Below are 25,131 nucleotides of genomic sequence, written 5' to 3'. Positions count from 1 at the left end.
GAGCCACAGCCCAGAGACAAGTGGAGTGGGGAGCGCATTCACCACCACAGAGGAGGTGGGCTCTGTCTCCCAGTCACCACACAGTAGAGAAAGTCCTAGACGTGAAAGGTTCAGAGCATGGTGACCACAAAACACTCCGGTGCACCTTTGGTATCAGAGCCTAAAGATGGAAGCAGACCAATAATTTATCAGCACTCCCGAGGAATATGACTTGGTTGTGAAAAATAATTTGGTGCTGGAGTGTGTGATAGGACCTCAAGCACAGGGTACAGAGTGACAGAGGTGGACTGACATGAAGAGCACTTCCTACATGATTCCGTCCATGTGAAATTTCCGTGATGCTGAAATGGCTTTAGAGGCAGGACATCAGCGGTGACTTAGCTCTGGGGGAGGCAGAGGGATGCAGGATGATGACTGGTGGGTCCAGAAATCACAACTGTGGTCCACGGTCTGCTGCAGTGGTGCTCACACAAGTCGGCAAACGCACCAGACCCACTGAACCGAATGCTCTTAGTGGGAGGCTTGAACAATGTCAGCCTCATCGCAGTGAAGCCGTTTAAAACACAAGCCCTTCCTAGCTTCACCGAAGGGCTCCCTCTTTGGGCTCAGGGACGCTGTCAGCCATTACTTGAGCAAGGATCAGCCTTGCCTTAGTGTGACTAGGCCTCAGTTTCCAATCCTGACCTCTCCACTCAACTCTAGGGACTGTGGGGAAGTCATATACCTCTCTAAATAAAGGATCCGAAACAGAACTTTCTTCAGAGGGCTGTCGAGGAAGTGGTGTGCCCACCCCCGTGAAGGGCTGGGCGGGCATTTTCTGCCACTTCCCTGGGTGACTAACTTGTGACGCTGCTCACCCGTGTTCCATTGTTAGCATTTACTTTCCTGAAGCAGTGTCTCCTCTGAATTCCTGAGGAATTTTATTTGTGAGAGGAGATGGGTGAGGTCTTCAAGCAACTGCCTAGGTTACTCCTTCCCCTTCTGCCTTAGTTGACTGTGAGACGGTCTCCTACTGTTAATGCCACACGGGCGAGCCTGGTCACAGTTACCCAAGCACGTCATAGGCTTCCATCCGAATGTCTTTGTGGGCCTGGGCTATACCTAGCATTGGGGAGAATGAGGTAATAAGTTATGTAAGATGCCCATTAGCCTTGGAGATGGTTGGGATCCAGAAGAAAGAGCATTCACATAGGCAACATACACCCCAGGGCATAAAAAGGGCCTCAGCCCCACAGAGATGGGGCTATGTGGACTGAGGATCTGCATGGGGGGGGGCGGTGTTCCTGCCATGGTACCATGGGACAGCATGGTTGAGACTGAGAAGACCTGGCCTCCTGTACTCCATGTGTGAGCCTTTTCCAGGCTGTCTGCTCTAGCAACAGCTTGGAGCATTGACCCCATCTTCCCTTTTATTAATTTTTTATAACAACGTTTAGAAGTATTCCAATATGGATGTTTGTTGGCTCAATCCCTCGTTGGTTCCATTTCCTAGGAGGAAGCTGGTGATGGAGAGGGGGCAGGATAACATCCCAGAGGCATGCTGTGCCCCATTCCCAGAATACACAGAATTATGTAGGGAGCCTTATTTGTCTGCTTTGTGCCACTTCCTGGATTCTAGGAAGAGCAGGCCTCAGTGGCTCTGCTGGGTCCTTGGTGGCAGTGCCCAGAGCTGGGAAGTAGGTGCAGACAGCAACCCAACTTACTGTTCTGGAGTCCCAGGACCAGCCAGCATGCACCCTTCCTTCCCTCCCTTCAACCATGGGTTGCAGATAACCTCAGTATGGGACCAGCTCTGGAACCTCCACTAAGTTACTCAGGCCAAGCCTTGGTTTTGCCACCTCAGAAATGGGGACATTGAGAGCATTGATGGAACTAACTCGGGAAGCCACCTGCAGTAGTCAATGCTCATTGTCATGAAAGCTCCCAAGTCAGCTCTCTCTCTAAACCTGCTGGCTCCCAGAACAGAAAGGATGATCGCATAGCCCAGTGGACTCATCGGTATTCAATGTGGCAGAACAGGCTGGGTTAGGGGGAAGAGGAGGGGACACTGTCCCTGGAGATCTGAAGAGTGGTGATTTTATCGTCTGGCCATCCCCAAGAATGGAAGAAGGCTCTTTCCTCCAAGAGGGGCTCCACACTGAAGATGAGTATGGCAGTCCCTTAAGTATCTGCGGTTCACTGGACTGGAATGGTTTATAACCTGCAAACCAGAGGATGTTTCCAGAAGGGACGTGGGGGTAGGAGAGCAGACAAGAGAGCCTCAACAAGTGATTGGTTATGTGGGGCAAGTGATGGCAGAGGAGCACGGACTGAATGTCGGCTCTGAGTTTGATGGCTTATGTTCCTCTCAGTATTGACAACTTCCTTCCTGGCCTCCAGTCTGCCGGCGATGAGCCCGTGTTGTCTCAATTACCTTCTTGGCAGCGATTGTGAACGGCCCATCAACTAGGGAGCTGGGAAGTCAGCCTCAATTAGGCTACTCCAGGCCTAACTGGGGTTGTCAGAGCCCCCAATAAACCAATAAGATCAGAGACCTAAGCCAGAGCAGTTTAACAACCCATGATGGAGAGGGAGAGTGGAGAGAGAACCTGCTGGATGACAATGTCTCTATGTTTTTCCTCCCCCAAGTGTCCTAGGATGAAGTTTGCAGTGTGGGTTTTGAAAGATTGTTCTGATTAGCTCACTTCATCCCCTTTGCCCCTGAAGACAACTATGTACATTTGGGAAGTGTTGCTCAACAAGGAGAGGAAAACGGAAGAGAGACCTATCCAGCCTGCAGGGCCTCGCTCCTCGCACTCACTCTTTGGCCTTTTCCAGAGAGGTTGGCAGAGGGCTGAAGCACGGAATCAGATGCTGTTCACAGAATGAAATGCTGGCTGTAGGCGCTCTCCCTCCATCCTGAGCCCACACAGGAAACCCTATGTGTGTTAAAATGCCGAATAGGCTTGGTTAAGGGTCAAACACATGCTGCTCAAGATGACCTGAGTTCTGATACTTGATATATAAAAAATACAGGTGCAGTGGTTTGTGTCTGTACTTCCATTCCCCGCCCCAACCCCAAGGGGCAAATGGGGACAGAGACAGGAGGACACCTACAGCTCAGTGTGGCCAAATCAGTGAGTTCCAGGTCCATTGAGAGACTTTGACTTAAAACACCAAATCAGGCAGAGAGCCAAGCATAGTGATACATACCTTTAGTTCCAGTTCTGTTACTTGGGAAACAGAAGCAGACAGATCTCTGAGTTCAAGGACAGCCTGGTCTACAGAGCAAGTTGTTGGCCAACCGTGGCAACACAGTGAGGCCAAGTCTCAAAAAGATACATAAGATAAGATAAGATAAAGTAAGTAAATAAATAAATAAAAATTTAAAAAATGCGGTGGAGCCTGCTAGAGGAAGACAGGACAGCAGCCTCTAGCCTCCGCACACACAGACTCAAGGTGCAGACTGTGGGTGTCAGGGACATGCACCTCCCTGACTACGTCCTTGGGATGCTGCAGGTTCACGGGCCGCAGATAGCCTTAGGGGTTCATCGGGAACATCTTTGCATGGTCAGACACAGGTGAAATAAACGAGCCACCTCCGGACAGTTTCTCAGGCTGGCGTGTAGAGCATTCTGTAGAGATGCAGAGTCCCTTGCTGTGGTGGGCTCACTATTTCTGTCTTTCTGATGGCTGATGTTGGTGCTCTGAGTTGGTCAAGGGTATGCTCAATCAGGGGGTTTGGTGGTTTTCGTGTGACATACAGGCTTCCTGGGCTATTGCCCTCCCTTTTTGGAAGAGAATGGTGTAAATTTTGCACACTCTATGGCTCTGGGCAGATTGTATTTATCTGGGTATGTCAGTGCATGCCCTCTTGACACACAGCGGTAAGGGAAGTGTCTACATGATAGACTTGTGGTTGGGGTAAACTGACTCCGTCCTCATAAGTGCTTGTAAAGCTTTAGGGTGGCATCCACCCACGGTAAGCACTGTATGTTTTTATTGAATACAGTTTTACATATTGGGTGTCCCCCAAGAGGTTGTCTTTGGCAATGACAAATAGCACTGTGCAGTCAGCAGCATCAGGCCTTGGGTGGTGGTGGAGGTGGTAGATCAGACTCCTTGGGGTTTTGTGTTCATTGACTACTTCTTTCCAGGTCAAGCTGGTTAGCATCGATGCAGCAGAAATAGCGGATGGCAACCCCTCGCTGGTTCTCGGGTTGATATGGAACATCATTCTCTTCTTCCAGGTAAACCCGCTATTCTCTGGCACGTGGTTGTCGTGTTGAACGTTGTTCTAACCACAGAACAGCACACACACATCGAGGGACATCATAAGGCTTAGTTTCCATGGAGTCAGACTTGGCCATTTTCTGAGTGAGAACCAAGAAGTGGAGACTGAGGTTCATGGTTTAGATACAAAGGCGGTCCACAAGGGGAAGGTTTCCAGGGGCATTAGGGCTGCTGTTGTCCAGAGAGTTGCATGCACAAGCACTATTTGAAGCTATGAATCCCTTTCTGTCTAAGCCTTAAACTTGAGCCTAGGTTCCCACATCCGCATATGCAGCAGTGGTCACAAGACATGCTCCATGTGAGAGATTTGCACAGGACTTGGTCACTCTAACCTGACTTCCTGAGAGATGCCGGGAACATTAGGAAATGTGTTAAATGCCTTAAATCCACCCCAGAGCTTCCTTTGCTCATTCAGTAAACATCTGTTGAGTTTCTTCAGTATTGCAGATGCTAGAAAGACAGGACTCTGTCGTCTTGGGGGATCACAAAGATATGTGGATACTGTATTACTAGAGGATGTGGGTCACAACTGAGGTGTGAGCAGGGCTTTCTAAGAGCTCTGAGCAGGGACAGCTAACATAAGTGTGTGACCAGAATGAGGAAAACACGAGGAAGTGACCAGATAGTGTTTTGCAGTGTGGATAGGAGTGTGCACTGAGCAATGCTTCTCAGATGTTCTGTGCATACGAATTGCAGGTACGTGGTGCTGAGATGCTGTCTGAATTTGGAGGGCAGGCCTGAGCTTCTGTTTTCCCCTCATGTCAATGCTGGAGAAAGGGACAGCCAGCAACAGGCCCAGAGTGAACAGAGACAGTGAAGCCTGAAGAAGCACGATGCATTCTGGGAGTGCCAGGCTATAGGGGAACAGAGAGAGTCTGGTCAAAAGACGGGTGTGTGTGCTTAGGCTGGTGATAGCCACGGGAATCTCAGGAGAAGCTTCTCATATACTGAGAACCAGGTCTACACACCTGGACTCTCCAACCAGGGTCTTGTGGATGCAGGTCAGAGTGACCTACTGGCCGGAGGTCCCTTATGAATCACTGGGTCTGATTTGCCCTTTCCTCTCTAGATAAAGGAGCTCACGGGCAACCTCAGCAGGAGTTCCCCATCTTCCAGCTTGTCACCTGGCTCGGGGGGCACAGACTCCGACTCCTCCTACCCACCCACCCCCACCACAGAGAGGAGTATGGCGGTATCAGTGAAAGACCAGAGGAAGGCCATCAAGACCCTGCTGGCGTGGGTGCAGCGGAAAACAAGAAAGTAAGCTGCCATCTACCCCTGCCCACCTATCGCCTGCCTCAGGCCCACCGGTGTCCACCATGGGTACACCCCACCCCAGAAGGCTGTTTCCAGGCCCAGGGAGTGGTACACATGGACCTGGGTGGGTAAGGTGCATCAAACTCCATCTGCCAAGGTTCTAGGTATCCATGGGTCCTATGATTCACACAAGCCATCAGAACAGGGATGTGATGTGCTTTTCCAGTTTGTGTGTGGTGTGTGCATGTAAGCGTATTGGGCACGCACACACATGAGCATGTAGAGGCCAGAGAAAGCATCAGGGGTCTTCTTCTACTGCTCCCCATATTATTCTCTTAAGACAGAGTCTTGCCAGGCAGTAGTGGCGCACACCTTTAATCCCAGCACTTGAGAGGCAGAGGCAGGTGGACCTCTATAAGTTCACAAAAACAAGACAGAGTCTTACACTAAATCAGAAGCTTGCCATTTCCACTAGGCTGGCCAGCAAACTCCTGGCATCCTCCGGTCTCTGTTCCCCAGGGACAGGCTTACATACACTGGCAGCTGTGCCTGGATTTTTGTGTGTGCACTGGGGATTCAAACTCAGGTCCCCAGCTTTGTGCAGTCAGCACTCTTGCTATTTTCTAAGCCCGGTTATAGCAGTCTTCTATCAGGTTTTTTACTGGCAGATCTTGGGCCTTAGTTAGAGGTGCCAAGTTAATGTAGAGGAAGCCACACCCACTTGGAGACATCTCAGCTCATCTGTGTGCAACCTAGGTGGTAGTTGCTGGTACCTCACTTACTTGTTCAAGCTTCCCCTGTTGAGTGGCCTTCCAAGACAGTTGTGACAGAACTGGGGAGAGCAGCTGTACCTCTCCTGACAGCCACTTCATACATTTCTGCACACCTCCCGGGGGCTGGGAAGAGGCTAGACCTTTGGGGAATTGAAGGAGGGAGTTGAGTGTAAACGATTAGAATAGGTTACTATGAAAAGACAGGAAATGTTTGAAAATAAATCAAGCCAGAGTTCATTGCTGGGGCCAGTGCAAATGTGAAAGAGAGTTGGCAGCTGGGGGAGATGGGAGTGTTCTATGGCCCCACTGTGGCTACCCGTGCATCCCTGCACTTGGGCATGTGGCAGCTGGTGACTTTGGCTTGGTTGACAGTCCTACTGAAGATTGTCTGGATGCCTGGCTGTGAGAATGTACTCTGATCAGGTCACTGGGCCAAGGCTGGCACGAGCTCTGCCTAGGGAGTTTGCGACATGTTAGGAGTCGGTCTGAAAGCTTCTACATTGGAAGCATTTGGAAGGTGTTACATTTTTGTTAATTCCATGAGCATAATAAGACATGAAAGGATGGAGTCTAAAGAGAACCCGCACCTGGCATCATTCTCTTTCGAAGTTACAGCTTTCGGGCCAGGGAGATGGCTGGGTGACCCTGAGGAAGAATGTTCATATTTACAGTGTCTACAGGCTCGGCAGCCCGTCTGTAATACTAGAGCTCAGAGGACTATGAGTGATCCCCAAGGCAGATTGGCTAGCCAGGCTAATCACATCAGTATGCTCCGGACTTGCCTCGGTGAATACAATGGAGGACAATTAAGAAAGACTCCTTGATGTTGATCTCAAGCTTTCACACACGTGCCCCTCCCCCACATGCAAACACACACACACACACACACACACACACACACACACACACACAGACACTCGAGGGAAGAAGGTTGTGATTTTATGTATCTTCATGGTGCTGCTGGCTGACACTCATCGTGTGCCTTTTGTATTCCTGCTCCACACACCAAGTTCTGCTTTAGATGAGGCTATTCTTGTGGGAACTTCACCCTTCCCAATCACAGTACCCCACAAGGTCATCCTGTGTTCACTCTGTTTTCTAACTAAAGTGTTAGAGGCTCAGAAAGGGTCTGTGCCCAGTCAAGGTCACTGAGGCAGAAGCATGGAGGGACAGCTGATATAGGCACTTAGATCTTCCTGGCTCTGTCTGTAATAGAGCACATCCCCCTGTGCCCGCTTTCTATTGTCATGTGATGTGTGCAGCGTAAAAAATCTTTCATGTATTTAGAGACTTGGGAACCAAGAGTCTGGCTGCCTTTTGGGATAATGTGTACCTCCTGTTCCATTGGAAGATTCTCAGGGTGGCCCTCGTGATGGTCAGGGCCGGGGTGTCTTCGCAGGGTGACACAGAACAACACCTAGCCCTCTCAGGTCAGCTAGTGAGGCTGCTGCGTGCAGACCTCCTCGTCAGGCTTCTTTCCTGATCTAGGTGGTTGCTATCCTTGCTACTTTCCGTCAGGTATGGTGTGGCGGTCCAGGATTTTGCGGGCAGCTGGAGGAGTGGGCTGGCTTTCCTGGCTGTCATCAAAGCCATTGATCCCAGCCTGGTGGACATGAAGCAGGCTCTGGAAGATTCCACCCGGGAGAATCTGGAGAAGGCCTTCAGCATTGCACACGATACCTTACACATCCCTAGGCTCCTGGAGCCTGAAGGTACAGTGACCTCTCTGTCCTTTAGTTATTATTATTACAAATGTGCCATCTGCTCTTCCAGGTAGAAAATAAAAATAAAAGCCTAATGAAGAAAAAAAATATTTTTTTACGTTATAGTCTTTTTTCTGTGCATCTAATTATAATATCGTTACATAATTGGTATCATTTAGGATATATAATTTTATCTCTTTTTTCACTCATCAAATGTAATATCGATATTTAGGTAGTATATTTCTATAATCTCCTGGTTATATATTTATATTGGCTGCATAGTACCTGTAGGACCTCTGTATTTGAGTCACTGAGGTTACTTCAGAAGTGACCCTTTCAGGGGGGTTGAAGGCATAGCTCAGTGGCAAGCGTGAGGCCATGGCTTAGATCTCCAATTCTGTAGATGGAAGAAAGAAGGGAGAAAAGGAAGGAGAGAGAAAGAATAAAGGTAGGAAGAGAAGGGAAGCAGGAAGAATCAATTTTTAATACAACATGACCGTAAACATCTTACTTACCCAACATGCCTTTGCCTATACCTCAAGGACCAGTTCCCACCTGCAGAATGACAGAGTTAGGGGAGTACACTCCTTTCGAAGGTGTGCAACTCTGTTTTGTCACCCTGCACTCCACATTGGGTGTTTAATTTGGGACTGCCTGCAGCAGGTTAGCATGGTCACCAGATGTGCTTATTCACGGGCCCAGCAATGAGCTGACTACTTGCAGCGAAGGGAATCAAGGAAAGAGGGCAAAGTCCCGAGCGTAGGATCCCAGGTTCTCCATGTCAGTTCATCTGTCCTTCAGCCAGCTGTGGGACTTTAGCCAAAGGCTTCGTCCCCCTTTCTGAGCCTAGATTTCTTCACATGTGTGCCTCCTCACCAGCACCCTGTGGTCCTATGGAGAAAGCGTGTGTCTTTGCTAATGCTGTGTCTCTCTCAACAGACATCATGGTTGACATGCCGGATGAACAGTCCATTGTGACGTATGTGGCCCAGTTTCTAGAACGCTTTCCAGAGTTGGAGCCTGTACGTTTCTTTCCCTTACTTTTAATTCAAAACTGTGCGTTTTCACTGGGTCCCCAGGGAACACAGCAGGGGCTTGGGCTGTGTCATTCTATGTGGTTGGTGGCAACAAAGTGACCTCAAGTTCCTTGCCTTATTTGAGTTTCTAAACCATCTGTGACATACATCAGGCTCTCCGATGGGACAGAAAGCCAGTCGCATCTCACACATACTTCTTCCCATTCCAAACTTGATTCAGGTGACAGAAGTTCCCTGTCGTCCAGACTTCACTCTTATAGGCCTGCTGGAACAGCCCAGTAGTTCACCAATGTTTACCAAGGCTCAAAATTATAATAGGGAATGACCATTCAAAAGCATGCTTGTAGAGTTTATTTGTGTGTGTGTGTGTGTGTGTGTGTGTGTGTGTGTGTGTGTGTGTGTGTGTTTGTGTTTTAGGGGGAATTTTAGGGGGGTAGCATTTTTGAGGCAGGACCTCATGTTATAGCCCCAGCTGGCCTTGAGTATGTGGCAATCCCTCTGCTTCAGCTTCCTCATTCTGGGAATACAATTATGTGCCTCTGTTCCCTGGCCACCCCTTTTACTGCTTAGAATCCCAGATCATACTTGAAGATAGGTTTGGGGCAGGGATGAAGTTGTCATGGCTTCACTGAACATACACATGTGTACATCTAACCCTGAGATAGTAGTAACAATAACAACCACAGCCCATGGTGGGAGCCATCTTCCACTTACTGCATACCTAGCACCAGCTCAGGGAGCTCAGCAGGTAATTGGACTGGACCTGGCCGTAGCTCAATGCTGCGACATTGACTAGTGCTCACAAAGCTCTGCGTTTGGTCTCCAGTTATGCAAAACTTCATTTAAAAAAAGAAAACAAGTTAAAAATTAGGACAAAGTCAGTTGGACAGGTGAGGCTTAGGGTGATGCAACTTTGATCTAGCAAAGAAGGCAGTTAACACATCGGTAGATGATCACAGTTTCCAGTAGATTTAAGTGCTTGGTAGAAAAAAATACACGCCTAAAGAAATAAAAAATGTTAGGGGACAGGGACCTTCTTGTAGCTGGAGGCTGTGTCCGCAGCTATCATTCCTAAAGGTCCTGTATGGTTCACCTCCTTTATCCTCTTATTACATATGAGAACGCCACTGTCCAGAGAGCCCTAAAGGTCTCTCCAGGGTCACACAGTCATCTAAATCAGGATTGCGGCAGACTCCGGAACTCTGTGTTTCCCAAGTTCATGTTCTTGGCTCTCGTAAAAATACCACTGAGACTGGAGCCTTATGCTATACAGCAGAGACTCCCAGTGGCCCTCTGAGCCGTGGGTTAGATTACTGCCTGACCCTTATGTGTGGTTCCCACCTCTTCCAGCACCATGATATTTTGAAGAGGAGTTTCTGGGCTGCCACTTGAAGCTCTGTGACCTAGGCTTGTTCCTTGGCCTCTCTAACGTCTGTATCAGATGCCTTCGAACGTGGAAAGCATCACCCACATTTTAGGCTTGTGCAAAAAGTAACTACCTGTGTGAAAAACCTGATTTTGCTCGTGGCTCAGAATGAACATTCAACAAGAGGTAGTGGCAGTAATTGCTATATAATTCCACTTTCGGTAGCAGGGTTTTCACTAGACCTGAGCTCCTAACCCAGAGGCAGAATCGAAAAACAATTAAAACAGTGGTTCTCAACCTTCCTAAGGCTGTGACCCTTTAATACCGTTCCTTATGCTGTGGTGACCCCAGCCATAACATTATTTCCATTACAACTTCGTAACTGTAATTTTGCTACTGTCATGAATCGTGATTTAAATATTTTTGGAGGCATAGGTTTGCCAAAGGGGTTATGACCCAAAGTTGTGAAGCACTGAATTAAAAGTTGACAGTATGATTATTCAAGGTCATGGTCAAGATTTAGCAAATCTAAGTGTGGCTTCTTCAGGCCTAGGACTAGAGAGATTGAGAAGGACATGATGGCAGGAGCAAGGGTCTTGGTTCACGCAGAGCAGCTTGTTTCAGCCTGTGGTGTGTGTGATACATTCTTTTGTGTTATTGATTTTCCTTTCTTAGTCTTTAATACTTGTGTTTGGGCTTTTTCTTCCTTCTTCCTCCTCCTCCTCCTCCTCCTCCTCCTTCTCCTCCTCCTTCTTCTGCTTTAAGTATTCAGTAGGAGTAGGCTTTTAAAGGAAACTGTAAAATATATTTTATTATTACTGTTGTTTTGGTTGTTGTATACATTGTAGGGGAAGGTCAGGAGTGTGTGCTTGCAGGGTGAGCTCATGGAGGTCAGGGGGCAGCTTGTGGGAGCGGATGGGCCTGAGGTCACCAGACTTATATGGCAAGCACCTTTACTCTCTGAGAGTGCTTTCTGGCCCTCTTCAGGTCCGGGCTTCTATCTGTGATCATTTCCTAAAGAATGTCTTTTGTAGTTTTTGCAGCATACGCTGGTTGTTCTAGAGCCTTCCTTGTCGTAATTCCAATCCTGAGCTATAGATGGGTCTACTTTTGGTGATTGTTGCCTCCCTTGTTTGTAGGCTTCATTCTCCTGCTTATTTCCTGAATTTGGTTTTCTTTCTTGGCAGAGACATTATGCAAAATAAGAGTAGCTACTGAGGCTTTCTTTTTCTATGTTGCTCTATCTTCTGTTGTTACAGCAAGATGCCAGATGCTAGATAACATATAATGAAGAGAGATTTGGGGCTGGAGAGATAGCTCAGCTGATAAATACGCTTGCTGCTCTTACAAAGGACCCGAGTTTAGTTCCCAGCATCCACATGGCAACTCTCAACCATCTGCAACCAGTTCCAGGGTGGGATCTGTCACCGTCTTCTTCCTCTGTAGGCACCTGGCACACACACAGTTCACACACACACACACACACACACACACACACACACACACACGCATGCACACGCACACAGGCAAACATTATACACATAAAATAAAAATAAATAAACCTGGAGAGAGATTTGGCTCAGTACTGAGAGTCTGAGTTAGCACCAGCACCTTAGAAAGGACCTCATGGGCATTACAGTAAAAGTGTGTGTGAGACAGAGAGGTCACATAGCCAAGACAGGAAGCCAGAGAGCCACTTGGCTCTTCACTCTGAAAGCAGCTTCCTCTGCAATGAACTGGGGTCCTATGAGAAGGATGTCAGTTCCTTCTGAGGTTAGAACTCCCTGTGGCCCAATCACCTTGCACTAGGCCTCATCCATTAAAGGTCCCTCCGTGCCTCCTATAGCAACGCTAGATACCAGACTTCTAACACATGCACTCTTGGGGAATACAACCAAGCAGGGGATATAGCCTCCTCCTGAACCCGAGATGGCAGTTGGTCGGTCTGACCGTTGCAGGAACCTAGACGCATGTTGGTGCTAGTTCATTTCTGCCGTCTGGGTTCGCTTTCTGAGGTCAGTCCACTCTATCACTGCACTCACCAGAACCCCAGCCAGCCCTGCGGTCCCCACAGATGTCTGCTCTGCTTCCCAGTCCTGCCTGGGCTCTCCCACTGAAGAGGCCCCTGGGGGGAATCAATCACGAGACTCTGGTGAGAGTTACTGTTGGACCACTTTTAGCTTCAGGCTTTCCTAGTGACCCACATGGTCAGTAGAAAGGTGGCTGGTCTCTCCTTACCTCAGGCAGACTAGCTCCTTCTCTGGCAGGGTAAAGCGGCTGAGGTTCTGCTCACTGAAGTACACCCAACACCCCACTGAGTGTATCGATAGTCTCTTTGCACCTGTCGTTTCAAAAAAAATGGATTTCGTGTTTTTATTGACCTGAGATTTTTGCATCTCAGCGGGAAAACTCTGGTTAACATGGCTTTGTTGTTTTTTGGGTTTGTACTTGAAGGTGGAACCTGTGATTTCATGTTATCTTGGGTTTCTTGGCAGGAAGAGTTTGTGAATCCAGACAAAGAAGCTCCCATTGAGTCCACCTTTGTCCGAATCAAAGAAAGCCCTTCTGAACAGGAGAGCCGGGTCCTCCTCCTCAGCGAGAATGGAGAGCGAGCTTACACTGTCAACCATGAAACCAGCCACCCGCCTCCTGCCAAAGTCTTTGTCTGTGACCAGCCTGAGAGCGCGAAGGGTTTCTGTCTGGGTGTCGTGCCCAGCCACAAGTTGTCGGACAGCGCAACTGAGTTTATGCACCAGATTATTGACCAAGTCCTCCAGGGGAGCCCAGGAAAGACCGAATCCAGCACCGAGCCAGTTCCAGAATCTTCCATCTTATCAACAAGAAAGGACGGCCGGAGGTCCAACTCTTTGCCGATCAAGAAATCCGTCCACTTTGAGGCTGACTTGCACAAGGATGCCTCATGTAGCAAAGACCCTTTCTACAGCTCAGACTTCCGCTTTGAGGGGAGCCCAAGGGCGGCAAAGGATCTGCCGAAGCAGGATAGTCATGGCTCATTGGCTGAGGTTGCCAAGGAAAAGAAGACAGAACAGGAAGCCAGGCCAGTGCCTGAAACTGCCTCAGACAGGGGCCCTGAAGACATTGTTGGTGTGGATGGCGTGCCCCATCATGATCAGCCTCCTCAGGACCCCTCATTCTGTAATGGCAGTGTAGAAGCTAGCCAAGGTGAGAAAGACCTTTCTCTTCTATCTCCTGCAGATCATACTATCCTGGCCAACTCCACAGAACTCAAGGTTCAGCTGCTGACTGTCGAGCCTATGGATAAAGATGACTATTTTGAAGGCATCCCACTGAAGGCTTCCAAGTTTAACAGGGACCTCGCAGATTTTGCCTCCACCAGCCAGGCTTTTGGTGAGGATCCCTCACCCCCTGAGAAGACCCCTGGGGAGGAAGAGGGGCTAGAGAATAACACTGAGAAACTGGGGAAAAGGAAATCAAAGTCTCCCCACGCAGAGACAGAGTCACCTGAATCCCAGTCGGAGGCTGACAAGCACGAGCCTCCTCCCAAGGGCCCGGAACAAGATCAAGACCATCCTTTGCCCCCAGAAGAAACGCCTACAGATAAGAAACCTGAAGTGTATGAAAAGGCCAAGAGAAAGTCCACCCGGCATCGCAGCGAAGAAGAAGGCGAAGCAGAAGGCCTCTCCGGGGTCGGCGGAGAAGTGCCATCCAACCCTCCAAGTACCAGCGTCAGCCTGGAAACGCTGAGGAGTCACAGTGAAGAAGGGCTGGATTTCAAGCCTTCTCCACCACTCTCGAAGATCTCCGTCATCCCCCATGACCTGTTCTATTACCCGCACTACGAGGTGCCCCTGGCTGCAGTACTGGAGGCTTATGCGGAAGGTGGGGAGGATTTGAAAGGCGAAGATCTAGGGGAGCCAGACGAGGGCTATCTCCAGGACTCCAGGGAGGAGGAGGAGGCCCACAGCTCCCAAAGCAGCTGCAGCTTCTCCTCGCCTATTGACAACGGCCACCCCAGCACTGGTGACCAGGCGTCCCATGTTGATGGGACTTCTGAGGGGCCCACGTCAACCTCAAGACCTGGTTCTCCACCCTCTTATGAGGACCAACAACAGAGGGAAACCAAAGAGAATGGCCCCGTGGAGAGCCAGCAGGTACTTGAGGTTTGGGAACTAAGAGCTTCTCCCTTTGTAAGTCTTCCCTTATGATCCCATAAGCATAGAATTAATTTTTTCTTCCACGAGACTCCAGCAGGTACTGCCTTGACACCCAAACAGGAGCTACTGCTAAAATTTTGCAACCAGTCACCCCACTGATCTTATTCCAATCCACACCCTACTCAAATGGCTTCTAAGAGGAAAAATGAGATTGTGTGTGAGGGCCCAGCAGAGCAGCAGGTGATCATTTAAAAACAGCCATTAACGGTGAACTATCAGGTCGTCTCCTAAGGCCCCCGGGGGACAGGGCAAACTCACATTGGTATGCTTCTTAGATGCTTTGGCTGTGTTCTGGTGACTTGCTGTGGATTGCATAGACAGACAGGGGGGCACTGATTCTAATCTCCAGCAGCTGAGCACACACTTGTCAGCCTCTTGTGTCTCTACAAGACAAGAGGGGACAGGCGCATGGAGCCCTAGCCTGACTTCCCGGGGAGCAGGGAAGGTCTTCTTACAAAGAAATACCTTACAGCCCAGGGAACCCTGGGTGGGTAGGGGAGGGGTTGTCTAAGCCCTGCTGGGATGTAGAGATGGATGGGAGGAAGAGGACCTGAGCTCAGCTCCAGCAGCTTGTCTGTCAGCTCAGCCATGGTTCTCAACCTGTGGGTCACAAACCCCTTTGGGGGATCAAATGACCCTTTCACGTAGGTTGCAGATCAGATAACCATCCTGCAGATCAGATATTGACATTACAATTCACAACAGTAGCAAAATTACAGGTATAAAGTAGCAACAAAGTAATTTTATGGTTGGGAGGTCACCACAACATGAGGAACTGTGTTAAAGGCTCCCAGCGTTAGGAAGGTTGAGAACCACTGGCTCAGCCCTTTGAAGGAACCATCATGACCAGCGTCATGGCAAAGTGAGGGAAGAGAGGTGTGCCACACTGCCTAGAGCGGTGCACACAGAATGGCACCTGATGTGGAGGTAGCCCTACAAAGGGTTCCTCAGACCCAGAGAGGCTGGAGAGTGTGGGAAAGCTACACGGTGGGGGACATTCCCTGAGTGCCAGAATCAGCCTAGGAATGGAACCAGCTTAGTCCAGATCAGCTCCGTCTCTGTCTTCATCTTTTCCTCTGTGTTTCACTTCTTATCTCTCCCAGTTAGTCCGGAGTGTCCCACACAGGGGCCCCTAGACCCCAAGTGTCATCTCGTTTCTCCCCACCCCCACTTCCTTAACATGACCTTTGACACGCTTTCCTCTCCCACCTGACTGTCCACCCCTCTCTGCCTTCCTTCCAGCAAAGCCAGCTTCTCCTGGTTTCCAGACACCCATGCCCTGTGTGGTCTTTCCCCTCGCAGCATTTAGCAAGTGGCCATTCTCCCTTCAGAGCTCTGTACCATGGTCGCCTCCTCCCAGGTCCTGCCCTCACAGAGATCTTGCTGCCTTAGCTGGGGCCAACCACACTCCGCCGGTTCTTTCCTGTTTCCATGGTTTTGGTTTTGGGGGTTTGTTTGTTTGTTTGTTTTGGGTTTTTGAGACAGGGTTTATTTGTTTTTTGAGACAGGGTTTATCTGTGTAACAGCCCTGGCTGTCCTGGAACTCACTCTGTAGACCAGGATGGCCTCAAACTCACAGAGATCCACCTGCCTCTGCCTCCTGAGTGCTGGGATTAAAGGTGTGCACCTCCATCACTGGGCTGGGATTTTTGTTGTTGTTGTTGTTGTTGGTTTTCCATCCCAAGAGTAAGTAGCCATCTGTTATTCATCCTTGGACTCTAGAGACCAGTGTGGTGCCTGACAAGTCTGTCAAATGCAGGGGTCAAGTGCATATCGCTTTGGGAATGAAACAAGAGGATAAATGGGGAGACATAGCTGGGCTCATGAGTGGTACTGGGAGGGCTGAGAAAGCCTTACACTGGGGGGGGGGGCATGGCTGCAGGCAAGGGAGTGTGGGGAGCCCCCAGAGATGCTTAGGATTGAGATGACACACTGTCATCATCAGAGCTTGCTGTGGTTCCGTTTGCCAATCCGGGACAACGGGGAGAATTAGAGAACAATGTGCTCCACAGCTGTAAGGCAGATGGAGAAGGGGGCTGGTGGGTGGTTCCAGAGGTGCCCGACACAGCTGTCTCCTTCCCCTGGTGCTGAGAGCCACTCCATCCACACACTTCTTCACACGTGGGCTGCCAGTTCTGCCCAGCAGTGCCTCCTGTGGGAAACTGGCAGAAGCCGGCAGGGCTGGACGTGGCCTTCAGTGAGATCTGATGTCTAGGCTGGAGATGTGCAGGACAACTGGAATAATTAATTCTCCAGGTTGCTCAGGGACAAAAAGCTATGAAGGGCAAGGCAGGTAGGTGGGTGAGCGAGCAGATCACATCCTGGCCTTGGCCTTGGGCGAGCAGCCTATGGAAATGCAAGTCCGGTCCTTCATTCTTTTTGTTTTACTGGTTGTGACAGGCTCTCAGGTACCCCAGGCTAGCCTCAAACTAACTCTGTAGCCAAAAATGACCTTGAATGTCTGACCCTCCTGTTCTCACCTCTGAGTACCATTCTGCCAGGCTTATGCAGTGCTGGGAACAGAACCCAGGGCTTCTTTCTTGCTCGTCAAGTTCTCCACTAACACAGCCACATCCTCAGTGCCTGGCCCTTCATTTTTATAGGCTTTCTGCCCGTAGTTGCCGAAATCAGATTGAGCGCCTGCTGTGTGCGGAGTGTTCGATGGGTAGTTAAAGGTGGTTGGGGCAGCCCTGGGTTGGAACCATATGGTCATTCCGAATACTTCGAATCTCGTCCTGCCCCATGTCTTACTGGTGGCCAGTGGGAGGGCAAAGGGGAGAGCAGCTCAGGCTTCCGTCCCCAGCTCTGAGCACAGCCCTGCATCCAGAGGGAGCAATATTGACACCATCATGGCTCTGACCCATAGCCTTGCTTGCCTGCTTCTTCCAACCCCATTTGGCATTTTGGTCCCCAAGCGCAGCCCCTACTTTACCCTGGGGATGTACAAAGTCCATAGTGGTAGAGAGCCCCGTGTCTGTCTCCTACCAGAAAAGGAAAGACTGTCTGAGCAAGCCAAAGACTGGGAAAATGGCAAGTTTGTCTTGTTCTGATCGTTTAAAAAAATAATAATAGCATAAACAAGATCCTTTTATCGTTTCCCCTCTAGGAAAGGTCTCTGCTCAGCCATGAAGGATGCTGGTCTCGTGTGGCTAAGAGCACTTTCAGTTCCTACCTGGAGCTTTGTTCAGGGTAGCTGACCTGGCCTCCAAATCCCTTATCTGGCCCCTGCTGAGCAGGTTCTCCCTGCTGTTCCCACACTTCTAGATTTCAGGGGGGCATGGCTGATGGCTATCAGGTGCTCAGTGTGACAGCGGCCAGATAATCCCCTTCCCAGTAAGGACTAGATGTGGCCTTGTGGTCCTTCCACCAAAGGCACAATGTCAGTGTCCTCCCACAGACTCTGCATTTGCACTTGGCCAGCTGGCTCAAGTTCAGCCATTGCCTGCTGTAAGCCATTGCCCTCTAAGGGATGTGCTGCAGAGGGAAGAGGGTGATGGTGACTGTACCCATCTGAAAGCTGGGAGGGTGAGGGTCAAAGAGTGACTGTCAGTGGCTTAAGGTTAAGGAGCTGAGTTGGGCAGGGTTTCATATCACTGAGCTTCTTGGCTCCAAAGCTTGCTGCCTTTCCTCCATCGATTCTCAGCCTTGGATCTCTGCACAAGGAGCAGGGATGGGTTGGGCTTCTCTCCTGGGCCATCCACATCGGAAGGGATTGGCACTGGCTGGCTTAGAGTAGAGCCTGGGCAATGATGCCATCTGCTTCAGTGGGGAGTCTGACCTGTATTTTGGTTATTTTGTATTCTAGCCCCAAGAAGCCCCAAACCCGGAACTCCCTGAAAAGCCATTAGAAGAAAAGTCAATGGAAGCCTCAACTAGCAGTAAAAAGAAAGAAAAAAGGAAACATGTGGACCAAGTAGAGAGCTCATTATTTATAGCCCCTGGGACTGTCCGCTCCTCAGATGACCTTGAAGAAAACCCCTGTGAACACAAGGTCCCTTCCAGGTACGTCACTGAGATCTCCTCACTGAGAAACTGAGGCAGGGGCTTGCTCTCTTAGGGTGAGTGAGCATTTTGAATAGACAGTACATCACTGGGGGAGGGGGGTGCAAGAAAGCCCAAGCCATAGATATTGGCTGAGGAGAACAGACAACAGACAGAAATGTCCGTGTCCCTGGGCGTGACGTCGGCTTGGCCACGCACCGTACAGAGTCTGGTCACTGGTCACAGAACAGGTAGCAGTTACCTCCCAGTTCCTGCGCCCCAGCGCACTCAGGCACATTGTGGTTAAGGATGCTGTGGTGTGGGTAGACCTCGTTAGCCCAGAGGGCTCTGCAGCAACTCCATTGTAACAGGTAGCACTGAGATGAGCTTACATGAGGGCATCCTGAAGCCTCTACCTGCTGGCCCCAGGGTAAACAGAACTTCTGGGAGGTTGTCACCTGGCTCGAGGTTACAGTGTGGCACCAATCTCTGGGTGCCTCTCTACTACACATGCCTTTCTGGTCACAACTCAGCTGGACTCTCCCTGCATAGCTTTCCTTTGGCCTAGGAACCCACAGGACCCCCTGATCATTCATGCGTGTATTCCACACCTCTGGTCCTGGCCGCCTACCCTCCGTTGGGTTCATACTTTGCTTTAGGCTCCTTCAAACTGGAGGACTGTCGCTCTGCATTCAACTCTGTTCCCTGGATTGCTCCAGCTCAGCCTCTGGGGGCAACTCCATTACACCTCCTCCAAGCAGATGTCCTGGAATTCTTACTGGTTATTTTTGATACACTCTTGTATCATAGCACCTGTGTGTTTTTTTTTAATAGAACATTCATCTCTTTATCATTTTGGGCCGCACTGGGGATTGAACTCATAGCCTCATGTATGCTAGGCGAGTAAGCTAGGCTATCACAGAACTACTTCCCCAGCCCTCTTTTGGCTTTTTATTTTGAGGAAGCATCTAAGTTGTCTAGGCTGGCTTTGAACTCACTTTCCAGTCCAGGCAAAGGCAAGGCATGGAGTTCACTTTAGCATGGCCCTGACTTGCAGCGGGCACTCAACTCTTTGGGTAGATGAATGTATGAATGACTGGCTCTGCTTCCGCCTGTCTTCTGGATGTCAGGAGATGGTTCGTGGGAGAGTGAAGGGCAGTGCTCACACTCACTACAAGGCTCACATTGATGGGCTGTAATGTAAAAATACCCAGGAGAAAGCGTGCTAAAGCAGAGCGGAGACACCGTTCCCTCCCACCAGGAATGCGCTGTTGAGTTAGGAAGCGTTACCCACACATGAGGGCAAGAAGGAGCTCTACAGCACCCAGCACTGCGTCTTGGAGGATCTGGTTACTCTGGACACTGCTGAGATATGGACCCCTGGGTCCCTTTTGACGCTGAGGTTGCATTTTGCTTCATGCCTGTACAATGGAGGCAATGAGGAATATGTGATACTACCTGGATTGAAAGATATCAAGGCTGACTTGCAGGGACTTTCTGAGATTATATACTCAGGCCCAGGGCCAGGTTCCTGGAAGCCATGTAGTGAGAAATTGCTTAAAGGAAAGTGAGATGACATTGTCGTCAGGTGTATAGCACCGCCCGGACACCTAGTTCTGCTTGGCAGCAAGCCAGGACCCAATGCATCCTGAAGCAGATGGCGTGATCCATCATTCCGCAGAGGAAGAACACTGAACAGGGATGTCAGTTCCCGACTAGCGTCGACAGCTCTCAGCGGGAGCCACAGTTGATGGCCCAGGATTCTTCTGCCCCTCTTTGTGGGCATCAGCTCTGCTCAGAAGACCAAGGGGCATTCCACGTTGGCCTCAAAGATTTGGGCGTAAAGTCAGTCTCCTTCTGTAGGAAAGGAAAAAATGGTGGTATTCCCTCGAACTGTATTGTCAGAAAGTAGCCACATCGCAAGAGAAAGTCCAGCCTCCGGGCCTTGGGCCCAGCCCTGCCTTTAACCTGCAGGGGACTGCAGGTGAAGCCCCAAACCTCAGGATGTTTGTATATAAAGACCCCAGTCCTGGCCAAGATCCTAGATTTTTTTTTTAGAAATATGTGGTCTGCTTTCTATTAAAAACCCTGATTTGCATTTGGGTATAAATGAAGGCCCAGTGTCTGTGGCCACACCTGGCTGTGTGCTTCAACAGTATGGCTGAGTAGGTACAAGCTGTCTCTGGGTCTGAAGCCACAACTGTGCTTCCAGCTGGGGTAACTGTGTGACTGGGCCCCTTGTGCCCTGGGCGGTGCCCATTCACCACGTGTTTTTGCTTTTTCAGGAATAGCCACAGTGACTCCAGCATTTACATTCGGCGACATGCTAATAGGTCTTTGGAATTGGTTAGTATGTGAATTTCTCCTTCTCTATGGCCCCTGCTAATCGGTACCTATCGGCCCATCCTCCCTCTCCCAGCCCTGAGCTTTGGGATTACTGACCTGCACCAACCTTACACTGGGATAGAAGACAGACACACTTGAAACCATGTTAAGCACAGTCCAATTGGATATCCAGTTGGGGCAAGAAGAGGTGTAAATAAAGCGTTGATTTCAAAGCCCAAAGGCCTCTTTGTCATAAAAAAAAAAAAGACACTTTCCCAACTCTGCACCCACACCTAGAAAGATCACAGTCAAACTAAGGGTGCCCTGTCACTAGAGGATCCTCATGACATCTGCAGGTGCTGAGACCTGCAGTGGCTCTTACTTCAGAGCCTGTCCAGGAGGTGGGTGGGTCTCTTCCCAGTCACCCTCGGGCAGGGAGGCAAGGGTGGGGGGAGGCAGGGCGGTATCTCTTGTTTGGCAATTTGATTTTTGAAACTAGATGTCTGCAGTATCGAGAAAAGCGTGGCACGGTCGGCTTTGTAAGCTTAAACTCACCTTGTTTTCTGTTTCAGAGATTTCATCTTTACTAATTGGGTTGCGGGGTTTTGTTTATAAATTTCACTGTAGGACCATTTTAGCTATGTTCAATTGAGGAACGCAGCCGATCTGGATGAGCGGAGAAACAGAGTGTTAAACAGGTTGGTGACCTCATTCCATGAGTTTGTGGGGTTTAAGTATATATATATATAAAGTATATATATTAAGTATATATATTATATGTGCACACACACGCACACTCACCACAAACACAGACACAAACAAACCACACATACCTTCTGATCTACACATATATATACTTAATATATATATATTACATACACATATGTCTTCATTTAGATACATGTATATATCTGTACATAGATATATAGAGGGGGGATATACATTCGTGCGTATGTCTGTGTGTGTGTCCTACCTCATGGGGCCTTTAAAAAAAACTATGTCTTATTTATCATGCTATTAGTTATTTGGGAAAACAGCTAATTCCAAATGAAATGAATGTAAATTGATGGGGGTAAAGTTAGATCTTGAGTTAGGGCAGAGGGGTAGAACAGAGCTCGGAATCTGTGAGTGAGAAGATGGCTGTGGGTTCTGAGTCTGCACCTGTGCTGGAGTACTTCAGAGGTAGAGTCCAGTCGCCTGGGTAGAGCTACAGCACCTGACCCTGTTTCCCTTCTGTCCCACTGCAGGTACAATTCTCAGAAGCTCACTGAGCTGATTTTACAGTTTTACGGCATCAGAGCAGACATGAAGCGGGAATACAAACATGCCAGGCTGTCTATGAAAGTATTTGTTACTGGTGGAGAGCTAGATTGTCTAGTTGATTGTTCTCGAGTTATTGTAACAACCAGTCCGCCTAGAACCCCGGAGATGGGAACAGAATCTTTAGTGCTGACGCGGCCCTGCCCCTGTTAAAGTCACAGAAGTACCTCATCGTATTGCCCCTTTCCTGTGGGTTTGCATGGGCTTGGAAGGATTTAGATGATGGGGGTTGGTAGTCTCTACCCAACACCCCGGGAACGGGGCCTTTAGACCTCCACTCTTTTGGCTCCTAAAAGACAAATACAAGGAAGACACCCTGCTTTCTTCCCGGGCCTAAAAGAGAAATGTTAATCTCAGTTCTCTGCCCAAAGAAGCCATCAGCTAGGGAGAGTGATTTTAGCTTTGGTCAGGGAGGGCGCTGAAAAGAAACAAGAACTTGACATGTGCAGGAGTTTTTCCTACCTCCAGCTAGGAAATATAAACAAATATCATTCATATTTTCCCTACAGATAACTTTAAGCCAGAGATATTGTGCCCAGTGTCTGTTATTCGGGCGTAAATCCCTCTATGGGAGCTGTCACAGACTAACCCGTCATTGTCGGGAGATGGCGTAGGCTTCACACAGCCCCCATCCAAGGCCTGGAAATGGCCCCAAGAAGCTCATGTTTCAGACTTCTGTGTATTGGTCCCCCACCCACCCCTTCTACCTTTTCCCTGGTACATTTGGGTCTGAGGTTTGGTTTTTACTACCACCCAAACTCTCCTGCCAGCACCGTTTATTACCTGCCAGGCAAAAGCAAAATGGCATGTTAAACACTGCCTCCCACCACATAAAAGAAAGGTAACTTTGACCCCAAATCAAAGCTAGCAGTTCCTCTGAAGGTGATATCTCAAAGACCAAACTTGGGGTGACTTTGTTTCTGGTGGCTGCTTTGAAATCGTCTAAGTTCCTTTATTACCTGAGGCATAGCTGGGAGCTGGTAGTCCTATCTCCTCCTTCTGAGGTGTCCCAGGAGATGTGGCTCAGGAGCAGCTCCATCACAGAGTCATTGTATGGCCTGTGACAACTGCCGACCCATGACTGTCACTGTGGCCATCTGTGAAATGGGCCGCACAGCTCCTTCTATTAGGGGTCATGGATACATGTATCCATGTGTGGGTGTTCCAAAGGCTTCCTAGACGGAAGCATACCACACAGATGGGGACCTTCTGATGCATCTGCAGGGTGGCAGTTGGGTTGAGGTTCGGGATGTGCTCCGCCTAGGGACCTCACCAGTGACCGTCCTGTCCCCTATCTGTCCCTCTGCAGGACTGGCACCAACTCCTCTGGAGAAGCCGTGCCCCTGGGGAGCCAGAGCCCACCCAACGACTCCCTGACACAGTTTGTACAGCAGCCCGACGTGGTCTATTTCATTCTTTTCCTGTGGCTCCTGGTCTACTGCTTGCTGCTCTTCCCCCAACTTGATGTCAGCCGGCTCTGAAACGTGTGCCTGGAGAATAAAAAGACAGGACCCTAACCCAGGTGGAGTTTGCCTCCTGCATCTTAACTGTCTGTTCGGGGTCGAGCCCCTTCAACAGAGATGGCGGACCTCAGAGGGAGCACAGGCCCCGCCTCCTGTTGCTGTCTGGCTCAGTCTGCTCAGTTTCCCCTTGGTTCTCTAAGACCTGAGAGCATGCTTCCCTCCCTGACTGTGCTCCAAGCTCAGGCTGGAGACTAGGTTTGTGAACAGGATTCCTCCTTATGTGCCTTGTTTGATTGATGCGCGTCCTTACTAATGTGTGCCCCAAACCTGGGGCTTAGCATGTGAACATGTAGGTTTCCAAGCTCCTGGAGGAGCTTGAGTTACTTACTTTTATCTCAGGGGAGGGTCTGCCTGATTTCAAGAAAGAACAGAGTCCATACTAGGAAGGAAGGTACCCTGTTCTCCACGTGTGAGTGTTTGAGTGACGATGCTATGACTCCCGTGAACCTCTCCCAGCCTGACGACCTGTTGTGTTCACTGGCACACACTTGCCTGCTCCCCAGAAATTAAACCTGGGCATTGGCAGACTCCAAAGAAGAGAGTTCTCTGCCAGCTTGGTTGTGAGCCACGGCACAGTCTTTCACCTTGGTGTTCTTGGAGGGTTGTGTGTTTAATTCACTTTTGCATTGATTGGATTGAGGAGGAGCTTTGCTTTGCAATCCTTCTCCACCAGTAGGACCACCCATCAGATGAAGGAGGAGAAGGAGTCAGTCTAGATTTGCATTAAAAGCAAGATTCTGGCTGTCTCGGATAGCCCTGAGACTTCCTCCCGTCCTGCGGAGTTTTCTGTACAGAATCTGAAGTCCTTCTGGGGCTGCATGCGGGGCCCCAGAGTGCAGGAAGGGCCGGGGTCAGAATAAGTTCCCATGGTGGAGCTGGAAGAGTTTCTGCACGTTTCTGGACTCAGGATGCACACCTTGGCACCAGCATCTTTTGCAGTCAGCCATAACAGAGACCTTGAAAAGACTTTGTGGGAAGCACCAGGGTGTATAGGCCAGGGCAGGCAGCTTGTGAAAGGAGTGGCTTCTTTCCTCACCCCCCTTTTGTCCTCGGCCCCCGCCCCAGCATCCTCTTGCCCTCTTCTCTGTGCAAAGGCTCAGGTCTGAGAAGATTATAGGTCCCTCCTCCCCTTGTCATCCCTCTCTAAAAGCACATACTACACAGCCCTTATAACTGTAAACTGAGCCGGGCAGTGGTGGCACACACCTTTAATCCCAGCACTTGGGAGGCAGAGGCAGGCAGATCTCCGAGTTTGAGGCCAGCCAGGGCTATGAGGACAAACCCTGTCTCAAAAAATCAGAAAGAAAAAAGTAATAATAAAAACCACAAGCTGTTAGTCAGGAGGAGGCCTCAGGGAACATCTTATTTAGCTGAACTC

The 25,131-nt window shown here is 49.6% G+C and overlaps 1 protein-coding gene across 5 annotated transcripts in view; it reads left to right on the top strand.

Moving 5' to 3' along the window:
* Positions 1–25,131, top strand: part of Clmn (calmin) — a 100,149-nt gene that overhangs the window by 67,348 nt on the left and 7,670 nt on the right. Inside the window, exons 5-14 of one of the 5 annotated variants that reach the window (XM_013355706.2) lie at positions 4,137–4,229; positions 5,342–5,532; positions 7,821–8,014; positions 8,945–9,027; positions 12,904–14,541; positions 18,410–18,606; positions 20,871–20,931; positions 21,538–21,608; positions 22,158–22,250; positions 23,540–25,131. The exon at positions 23,540–25,131 is cut by the window's right edge and continues 7,670 nt beyond it. In XM_013355706.2, coding sequence (XP_013211160.1) covers positions 4,137–4,229; positions 5,342–5,532; positions 7,821–8,014; positions 8,945–9,027; positions 12,904–14,541; positions 18,410–18,606; positions 20,871–20,931; positions 21,538–21,608; positions 22,158–22,250; positions 23,540–23,711 — 2,793 coding nt within the window. In that variant the 3' untranslated portion in view covers positions 23,712–25,131. Of the gene's footprint in view, positions 1–4,136; positions 4,230–5,341; positions 5,533–7,820; positions 8,015–8,944; positions 9,028–12,903; positions 14,578–18,409; positions 18,607–20,870; positions 20,932–21,482; positions 21,609–22,157; positions 22,251–23,539 lie in introns of those variants that run through there. The other 4 variants (XM_026780971.1, XM_005343515.2, XM_026780975.1 and 1 more) reach the window with 4 other exon arrangements.

The sequence above is a fragment of the Microtus ochrogaster genome, chromosome 1 (genome assembly GCF_000317375.1).
Source record: "Microtus ochrogaster isolate Prairie Vole_2 chromosome 1, MicOch1.0, whole genome shotgun sequence".
Taxonomy (NCBI): Eukaryota; Metazoa; Chordata; class Mammalia; order Rodentia; family Cricetidae; genus Microtus; species Microtus ochrogaster.
The sequence above is the reverse complement of the archived record's forward strand: the minus strand, read 5'-3'. Positions and strand labels throughout refer to the sequence as shown.